Genomic DNA, 9,423 nt, shown 5'->3' with positions numbered 1-9,423 from the left:
TCCTGGGAGCAAGCACCCCTAAGATGCTCCAGGCTTCCTGGCTGCTCTCGGGTCCCTCTCAACACCTACTGAGTTGGGGTCATAGGATGTTTACTCTGGGCCTTGCCCTTCTAGAACCTTCCCGGGCCTTACTACACTCCATCCTCAGGACAACAGGATGAGCTGGGTATTCCTGCGCCCGTTTTCAGGGATGAGGAAGCCAAGGCCCAGAGAGGTTACGCGAATCGACCAAGGTCACAGAGCCGGTTAGTGGGGGGGGCCAGGACGGGAAGCAGCTTGCGTGAGCGCTGCACTGTGCTTTCCCTTGTCCACCTCAGGTCCCTGTGGCTCCCAAACTTGCCTCGCTTAGTTTCTGCAGCCCCAAGGCAGGGCCGCTTCTTGCCCCCGCTCGCCCACCTTGTGGCTTTGGATGCGGCCCTCCAGGTCCTCCAGCGGTGTGGTGCGGCTGAGTGGGGCCCGGGCCCAGGCCAGTATCTGCTTCTCCATCTGCCGCAGGTCCCCGTCCAGCCGGGTCATCTGTGTCAGGAGCTTCTGGGCCTGTGGGTCGGCTGTGGCTGAGCCAGTTGGGGCTGGGAGCACAGGGAGACTGTGAGGGTCCAGGGCCTGTGTCCCATCTGCCCGCCTGTCCAAGAGGCTCCTCCCTGGGTACCCAAACAGGGTCCTGTGTGGGTTAGGGCAGGGAGGGGATGGGCAGGGCCTAACTGAGGGAGGGACAGCCCCAGGGGCTTGCCGACCCAGAAGATGGAATGCCCAGAGCAGACATCCTTAACCCAGGGCCACCCCGGCCCACCGCAGCCCTCCAGCAGTGGCCAAAGTAGGAATCTACTCCCTCTATTCCAGCAACCCCCCACCCCACTCCCTGGCCAGTCCGTGGTACCCTGCTGGCCCGGCCGTAAGGGCTCCACAACGTTGGTCTTCAGGCGGCTCTGGGCTGTGGCCAGTTTCTGCTTCAGAGCCTGCATCTCCGAAGCCAGCCTGGAGGGAGGAGAGCAGGGAAGGTGAGCCTCCTCCCTCGCCACCAGTCCAGGCGAAGGCCAGGCACCGGCCTCGGACCCCACGGGGCCTGGCTAGATCCCCAGCCCGCCTCCTGCCTCTGTGTATCCCCAGGGAGACCCACTTGGAGGCCCTGGCCACGGCTTCGGGGTCCGGAGCTGGGATGCAGAAGCAGGCGGCCGGGGCGCGCTTGGTCTCCCCGCCCAGGCCCTGCACGACCCAGGTGTGTGGGTTCGTGTTGTCCATCAGCGTATACCGCTCACCCCGCAGCAGCTGCACCTGAGGGGCAGGCAGGGGGCTCATGTTTAGGGGCCAGTCAGAAAAGGACAAAGGCCAAGATTTGTAGGGGCTGCAGGCAGGAATTGGAGGAGGTGCTGGGGCAGGTAAGGACAGCCAGAGGCAGGGCGCGCCGAGAGAGGTGGCTTGTCCAGGGGCAGGAGGGGGTGGGGTGGGGTGGGGTGAGGGGCAAGCAGGGTGGCTGGGCCTGTACTTCTCCCGAGTCCCAGTCACAGATGCTGTCCACAGGCAGAGGCTGCTGGGGTGGGTTCCGGCGTTGTGGCAGTGGGGCTACTTCCCGGCTCCGCCGCTGCAGGTCCCCAATAGTCTTCTCAGCCATGGCCAGTTTCTTCTCCTCTGCCTGTGGGGTCCCAGGCAGTGGGGGTTCAGGCCAGGCCTGGCCCATACCCACACCCCCACAAGCAAGCCAGGGTCTGGCCTTCATAAAGTGAGGGTTTCTAGGTCAGCAAAGGAAAAGAAGCCCCTCCCTGGGGACCCAGGACCCTTGGGTCTGTGGGATGGGGTGGAGGGGGGCCACCCAGCATCACCCAGGCCTCTGGAGTGGGAGCCCAAGGGCCTCGGAGCGATCCTGGAGGCCCTGTCACATGACAGACGAGGAAACTTGAGGTCCAAAGAGGGGAGGAGCTTGCTAGTAACAGACCAGCCTCCTTCTGCTGGGGTGACCCCCTTCTCCTGACCCCCAAGACTAGGGCTCAGAGTAGGGCTAGGTACCTGGGGTGTGGTGAGCCCTAGACACATGGGCAGGTCCCCTTCCCAGGAGAGGGGTACAGAGGCCGGGCGGGGCAATCTCACCTCCAGCTGTAGTAGCAGCTCTGTGGGGTTAGCGGGGGGCTCCCCAGGGGCAGGGCTGTACTGAATGTCCAGGCTGGAATTAAGCTTTGCCAGGGTTTGGCTGACAGAGTCCGCTTCTTCCTGGAACTGAGTTTCGTGCATGGTTAAGTTCAGAGGCCAGGATCTCCACTGCCTGGCGACCCTGCAAACCAGCTAATTGCAAGTGGGCTGAACCCAAACTGCCACTTGTCCCCCACGCTGTAGGCCTTTCTACCTGGGCAGTGGGGCCTTTTGAACTGGAGTGCTCTACAAATGAGGCATTTTCGGTTCACCGAACGTTAGCGAATTTTAGTGAAAATTCAGTAAATTCCCTTTAGTGTTATAAACACTTTGGTTTTGTCCTTCCGGCACAGATGCTGGGCTGTGCCTCTGCTGCCTTGTCACCCTGGCCAGGCCCGCGGTGGGTGCCTGGGGCGTCTGAACTGCACTTTTCCCAGCCCCAGAGGAGAAGCTGGGGATGTGCTTTGCAGAAGCGTCCTGCAGTGGGTGCTGTGAGGGCGTTCTCGTCGACGGCTGTGATGCGGTATTGTGGTTATGCAGGAAAATGCTCTTAAAAGGAAGAGGGAGGAAAAACACTCCTGGGCTTTGGCTGTCGTGTCTCTCAAAGTATATGGAACATTTTGGGTGGAAATTACCAAAAAAGGTCCCTGTTGTGTATTCTATCAATGGTTTCTCAATGCTGTTTTAAAAGATGATCGTCTCTTCTAATAGGCTTTTTAGATATTTTCCCCTTCATTTCCCCACCATCGCCATGTCATTTTAACACCACCGATACGCCGTCTGTCCTTTATGTGTGTATATGTATGATTTATGCATTAAAAAAAAAGAGTTTTTTCTTGTTTTTTTTTGCTCCTAAGAACCAACTTTCACCCCCCGGGGAACACTATCACCCTGTTGAGAATGTATGAGTGACATTATTTTCCTTCTGGGACCTAGTCACAAAGACACAGTTCTGTCATTTATATAAAGTACCTTGTCTCCCACAAGGCGAGCATGTCCTGTGGTGATCTCCAGACACCTCTGTGCTCCAGCCTGGGGCCCTGGTGGCTGCCCCCACCCCCTAGAACCCATGTACGGCCCTGCCACACCCCTAGCCCTGTGCCCCTTGCCCACCCCTGTGTCCCTTCCCCTGCCCAGCACTGCCCAGCACTGCCTACAGCCTCACCCGGCGATAATCCTCAACGTGCTGCAGCTGGCTCTCCTGGCAGATACACAGGTTCAGGAAGTTCTGCCATTCCATCTTTAGGGCCTCCTGGTGGACCTGGGGACAGCAGCAGGGAGCCCTCGGATCAAGCCCTGTCCTGGTCCCTGCTCTGGTCCGTCCACCCACCCACCGCCCACTCAGCGGGCCCTGCCTTCCATCTCCCTCTCCCCAGCCTCCCTGGGAGGTCCCCCCGTGGAGGGAGCAGGGGTCCCTGAAGCAGCAGGGGGCGTCTGGGCCTTCACACCTGGATGGGCCCCACAGCCGGATGCCCGAGCTCCACCATGCGTTCCCCGTCATCCTCCAGCTGGTTCACGCACTGTTCCTGGCTCAGCAGCTCATGCTGCTTGAAGTGCTGGGGGAGAGTGGGAGCGAGCGGTGAGGATGAGGGTGCCCGCGTCCCCTCCCCGCCCCCACGTTCCTCACCCTGACCTCGTACTCCCGCCGCACGCCCACAGGGTCCGCCATGAGGTCGCTCCAGTCCTGCTGCAGGATGTGGTGCTGCTGCTGGGCCAGGGTGCTCAGCTGGCGCGTGCAGCCCTGCAGGTGCGTGTACAGGCTGCCCAGGCTCTGCCCGCGCCACGAGGCTGCCTTCTGCGCTCAGCAGGAGGTGGGGGGAGAAGGGGTACCGAGAGGCGCCATCAGGCTGCACCCGAAAACACTGGCGCCATCGAGAGTGTCCGCAGCCAGGCCCGCCCCACTCCCAGCCCACCCAGACGCCAGCCTGGCCCTAGTTCCTGCTCACCAGAAGGTCCCGGTATTGGCCCCGGATGGTGGCTGCATCCTGTTTCGACCAAGTGGGAGAAAATGCAGGCCTAGTGAGAGGTGGGCTGCAGGGTGGGCTGCCCCGGGCCAACTGGGCCCTTCTGCTGCATCCCTCGCCCCAGAGGCCAGCCAGCCCAGCTCAGGCTCTGACGGGAGAAAGGGGTGGGGGCTGGGATGTGCATGCGGGAGGCTCACCCACCGGCCCCACGAGGCTGCGCAGCTGCTGCCCGTAGGCGTCGATCTCCTTCTGCAAGATGTTGTGCTCTGCGATCTGCTGCTCCAGCTCCGCCATGCCCGGCCCATACTGGCCCTCGCGGACCTGATTCTGCAGAGGAGCTGGCCGCTCAGCTCCACCTTGGACCTGGGCAGGAGCCCGCCTATGCCCTCCCGTGCCCTCCCCGCTTCCCCATCAGCAGGAGCAGAGCTGGTCTTTTTGGCAGAGGGTGGACAGGCCAGGAGAATCACCTGAGTGAATAGCCAGCGGCTCGCCCTGGGAGACGTGCCATTCTCTGAGGCCTCTGAGCCTCCTCCTGCAAGAAGCCTCCCCTGACTGCACTGTGTCCTCTGCTCTCTCCTTCCCCAGACCCCTAACTACCCCTGGGTGGAAGCACACTGTCAGGCCCCGGATGACACACTACTGCTCCAACTACTGCTCCAACTACTCCTGGGTGTGACTCCAGCTCCCTGAGGTGCCCTCGGTATTGGGCATGGCCCCTGACCTGTTTCTGCTCCAGCACCCGCGCCCAGTCCACCCTGGGCCCCATGCTGGGCGGCAGCACCATCTTCTCGTACAGGGCGCGGTACTCGGCGCACTCCTGGGTCACCCGCTCGTGCAGCTGCTTGATGCTGCCAAGGAAGTGGCCAGCAGGTCAGAGCTGGCCCAGGGACTCCCCCGGGACCCTCAGTGCCCCCGCCCTTGAGCGCCAGCCTCCACCGCCACCCCACTCACTCCTTCTCGATCTCCTCGGCCTGCGGGTGCTTGAGCCGCCGGGCCTTGTCCACGTCCAGGAAGAGGTCCTTCAGCAACACCTCGGCCTCCTTCAGGCTGCGGCCCGCCTCCTGCCGGTGCTGCAGGGCCTGGCTCTGCTCGCTGTGCAGCCGGTCCTGCAGGCGGGGGAGGGCATCCTCGCTGCCTCTCCCTGCCCCCTGAGCCCCACCCTGAGGGACCCCAGTGGCACTGGCCAGCCTTGGCGTCCACACCGACAAAGGGATAGGCCCATTCACAGGGCAGGCTCAAGGACACAGGGGAGGACTGGGCCCCCCTCGAACCTCTTTGACCCCCCATGTTAGGAGCCCAACAAAGAAGGACTGCTGAGCCTGCTCTCCCACTGTGTTTGGGGACGTCTAGTGAAGGCGACACGATCAGCGGGCACTCCAGGGCGTGACAATGGGCGTCCCAGGGCTCCACGCCCTGCTCCCTGCCCCCGGCCCTCACCTGCTGCAGCCTCTTCTGGGTCTCCAGGATGTCCCTCTCCACCTGGTCAGCATTGGCCTGCATGCGAGAGATGAGCAGGGCCAGCTCCTGGGTGGCAGCCCTGTTGGGTGGTGGGGGCGGCACCGTCAGAAAAGGTTCTTCTGTTCCCTTTGGGCGGTTCTACACCAGCTGGGGGCCCTTGCCACCTCCGAGCCATGCCCCCTCCAGCCAGGCTCACTGCCCTGGAGGGAACAGTCCAAGACTTGGGGAGCTCCAATCCCCTTGGTGAGAGGCTGTGAGGTCCCCTGTCCTGGGGGAGGGGAGCGCTGCCCCAGGTAAGGTTCAGAAAGTGTGGGTCCCAGGTGTCTGTGGTACTGTGGAGCAAGCTGACCTCACTGTGCTGGCAGCGACTCCGGTCACCGCCCAGCTCCCTGCCTGGAGGGCGGGCAGCCCAGGGAGTGAATCACCAGCTCGCCTGCTAATATCCAGACTGCATGGCTGGGCCTTGGGGAGGGGCAGCTGGGCTGGCTGGGGGAGGGGAGCAGCAGCACACCCCCACTCCAACTTCCTCCCACCCCAGCCCGGTCTCCCCCACCACCCAGGGCTTTGCCTATGCCCAGAGGAGCCACACGGCATTGGGACAGGGGAAAGCTGAGAGATTGCAAGGGCACCCCAACACTTTCCAGATTCAGGGCTTCAGACCCAAACTGGGACCTGACTTTCTTCAGGTCACAGAGCCAGAAGCAGACTCTGAGCCCGTCCCAGGTCCCCAGGGTCCTTTTCCAGACATTCATCCAGCAGCCCCTGCAGGCACCTGCTGGGGCCCAGAGGGTCAGGCAGACCTAATAAAAGGCTGAGTGGTCCAAGCCTTCCAAGCTCCCTGCGAGGTCACAGTCCTGGGGAAGGGAAGGCTTCACCGCGCTGGGCCTTGAACCAGGGGCCACAGGACGAACCCCCCAGGCAGAGAGCTGGCGCAGCCAAGACCCCATCTGAATGAACTCTAACCAGACAGTGGTGGTTTGATCCTCCATCGGTACTGCTGTGTGGCTTTAGGCAAGTTACTTAACCTCTCTGTGCCTGCGGTTCCTCACTTCTAAGGTGGGACCTTAATAATATCTACCCTGCCACGTTATCGTGTACTGAAACATCCAGTAAAAGCCTGTGCAGAGTCGGCACCCAGTGCCTGTTAGATGTAAGTGCCGTGAAGGCAGGGATGTCATTTCTGTTTGCGGTGGGACCCCAGTGACCAGAACCGTCTTTGCACACAGTAGTGCTCAGCGTGTGTGTTGAGCAAGTGGTTTGCGCGTGAGGGGAATGAGGAGCCCTCTTTGGGGGCTGCGGCTGGGGGCTTAGCTGCTCCTGGTCAGGAAAGCACTCCCTGGGGGTCGGAAGCTGAGGGTCCTCATCCCTGAGCCCCCTGTCCCGAGGCCCGGCCTTCTGGGAGAGCTGCTCCCACTCGGAGGAGCACACTCCACCCTGGGCAGGGCTCAGAAGCCCCAGGGAGGGACAGGTCACTCCAGCGAGAGTCTTAAGTGCCGTCTTTCCCGTCCGCCCAGAAGCCCAGCCTCGCTGTCCTTGCCTTTCTCCTTGATCTCTATCGGGATGATGGGCTTTCCATCTCCATTCTCACTGCCATACCCGGACCCAGGGGAGCTGCTGCCCCCATTCTGCAGAGGGGACTGGTAGCCAGGGAGCTGGAAGAAGGCGGGCCAAGGCCCTGTGCAGACCGTGGGGCTGTGGGGAGCTAGGCTGGGCCCTGCGGAGCTGGGTGAATGAGGGAGTCTCTGGGTAGGTCCAGGGCCCGGGGCCCTTCCCCTTTCCCCATGGCACCCCCTCCACACACCCACTTGGTAAAAGAATCACCCCAACTCTGTGACAAAACTCTCAAGGCCCAAGGTGAGAGCTGCAAGGTGAGAGCTGCAGCTCAGCCCCACCTCCCGGCTTCTCCGGGCTCAGGCCTTCTGCCCACCCTGTGCGCAGGTCCCAAGGGTCACTGCAGCCCAAGTGGGACCTAGAGGGCAGAGCCCCAGACCAGACTCGGCACTCCAGCCACCCAGCCTCCCAGCTCAGGCCCCTGAACGGCTTGTCTCCAGCAGAGTGGCCTCGACTCACGACCCTCAGCCCCCACCCCACCCCCGCCCCAACTCCGGAGAAGGTGGGGAGCCCCAGGCCATCTCTGGCCTTCCACCAGGGCTGGAGCTCTACCTGGGCTGGGGAGAGAGTCCACCCCCAGGCCCTTTGGTCTTGGACACAAGGTACCAGCATGGGGCTGGCCCTGGGCTCCGGGCTGCACCTTCAGGTGGCTGGAGTACCTGGTTCTGCACCGCCCGCCCCAGCCCCCTCCAATGCCCTGCTCACCGGCTGTGCTTGCTGGGGGAGCCTTTGGGGGAGCCCTTGACTGGGGAGCCCTTGGGGGACCCCTTCCCCTGGGTGCCTTTGCTCAGCCCCTTGAACATGGTCGTAAAGGCAGGTGCTGGCTCAGGCTGGGCTCGGCGGGCGGCGGGCGGTGGCGTGCGTCCTCACTGGTGACTTGGCTGGGCTCTGGCGAGGTGGGGCCGCTGGGCACCAGGAGGGAAGGCAGCTTCTGGGAGGCCCCTCCCTGCAGGTGAGGCCGGGGCTGCTGCGCATGCACCCACACTCGCCCACACTCACGCCCGCTCCTGCACAACCAGTTTGGGAGGAAAGAGCACGGCCCAGAGGGCGGGGCGCCTGAGCCCGCTGGACTCCCAGAGAAGGTTTGGACCTGTCACACCCACAGGCCCAGGGGGAGCTTGCAGTGATCACACCCAGGTGGGGAAACAGCCGGGCCCAGGAGAACAGGGCTCCAGACAGAAGGACAGACACACGCAGGCATGCGCAGACTCAGGGACAGAGGCCCGGCCTCAGAGCCTGGGCTTGGGTTAATAAACAGCCAGCACAGCTGTAGGGCTGTCAGGGTTACCCCCACCCGCAGCTCTGCACCCCGCGTCCTACCAGCCGGGGTGGGCGGAGGGCCCGGGCCTTTGCTCACCACCAGGCATCCGGGTCTCTGCATCACGTTCTCCTCCAAAGTGATAGGGAAGCCAGTGGCACTCACCCCAGACTCACCCCGGGGCCGTCCCTCAAGGCCCCCCACTTTAGCCTTCAGGTGCTGCTGAGCCCGGGGTCTGGCTGAGCCCCGGAGAACCCACTGTACTTGGGTTTTCCTCACCCCATTCCCTGAAAGTGGCCTGGGGTCTTTCCCCACATTCAGTGCCGAGAAGGTCATCTTGGTAGCTGCTTTCTCGTGTGGTAGCTCCGAGGGTCTTCGAGGTGGGAGTGGGTGCCCCCCATTTCCAGGCACTCGTTTCACAGGCCCGGCTCAAGAAGGCCCTTCTACAGATATGAAGTTGTTCCCTGGAGGGTTTGGGGGAACAGGAGGAGGGATGCATTCAAGCTGGGTACGGAGCGCTGGGACATCCTGGCAGGCCTCGCCGAGGACAAAAAACACCCAGGGCGAAGGATCCCAGCAGACTGGAGACAAGGGACGAAGGCCCGTGATCGGTCACCAGCGAGACAGAAAAGGCCTGAGTCCCTTTTGGCTGCATCTCATGGACAAGCCACTGAACTTGGCCCTGGAGAGGGGACACGGGAGTACCATCCTGGAGGGGGAGGGGCTGACAGTGGCAGCAGGAAGGAGGCCTGGACAGAAATGGAGTGATCTCCATCCTTCTCCCTCCCGGCTGATGAAAGCCTGGGCCCAGGGGCCGCTCGGCCTCCGTCCCAGCCCCCTCTCCACTTTACTCCGAGGTGACAATCTTCTTCTAACCAGCAGTAGCACGTCTGCAATCAACAGTTCTCAGAAAGGGGCCATTTGTTGAAATGATTGCAGGGTCCAGAGCCAGGCCTAACCTCGGGCCTCTCATCCCAAACTCGAGTCAGCACATTTCCTTATCTTTGAGAT

At 62.5% G+C, this 9,423-nt stretch overlaps 1 protein-coding gene across 3 annotated transcripts in view; it reads right to left on the bottom strand.

Annotated features, from left to right (window-relative positions):
• The window catches only part of EVPL (envoplakin), a 19,179-nt gene extending 10,223 nt beyond the window's left edge, over positions 1 to 8,956 (bottom strand). Inside the window, exons 1-15 of one of the 3 annotated variants that reach the window (XM_039859290.1) lie at positions 8,672 to 8,738; positions 7,860 to 8,100; positions 5,523 to 5,622; positions 5,037 to 5,191; positions 4,807 to 4,933; positions 4,287 to 4,412; positions 4,068 to 4,106; positions 3,755 to 3,916; positions 3,570 to 3,677; positions 3,287 to 3,382; positions 2,083 to 2,208; positions 1,484 to 1,630; positions 1,118 to 1,272; positions 878 to 975; positions 397 to 569 (exon numbers count right to left, since the gene is read on the bottom strand). In XM_039859290.1, the coding sequence (XP_039715224.1) occupies positions 397 to 569; positions 878 to 975; positions 1,118 to 1,272; positions 1,484 to 1,630; positions 2,083 to 2,208; positions 3,287 to 3,382; positions 3,570 to 3,677; positions 3,755 to 3,916; positions 4,068 to 4,106; positions 4,287 to 4,412; positions 4,807 to 4,933; positions 5,037 to 5,191; positions 5,523 to 5,622; positions 7,860 to 7,957 (1,710 nt within the window). In that variant the 5' untranslated portion in view covers positions 7,958 to 8,100; positions 8,672 to 8,738. Of the gene's footprint in view, positions 1 to 396; positions 570 to 877; positions 976 to 1,117; positions 1,273 to 1,483; positions 1,631 to 2,082; positions 2,209 to 3,286; positions 3,383 to 3,569; positions 3,678 to 3,754; positions 3,917 to 4,067; positions 4,107 to 4,286; positions 4,413 to 4,806; positions 4,934 to 5,036; positions 5,192 to 5,522; positions 5,623 to 7,859; positions 8,393 to 8,671 lie in introns of those variants that run through there. The other 2 variants (XM_039859292.1, XM_039859291.1) reach the window with 2 other exon arrangements.
• Between the last annotated feature and the right edge of the window lie 467 nt (positions 8,957 to 9,423).

Source organism: Pteropus medius, unplaced genomic scaffold (assembly GCF_902729225.1).
Source record: "Pteropus medius unplaced genomic scaffold, Ma_sr-lr_union100, whole genome shotgun sequence".
Lineage (NCBI taxonomy): Eukaryota > Metazoa > Chordata > Mammalia > Chiroptera > Pteropodidae > Pteropus > Pteropus medius.
Note: the sequence above shows the minus strand (reverse complement) of the source record. Positions and strands in the feature narration are given on the sequence as shown.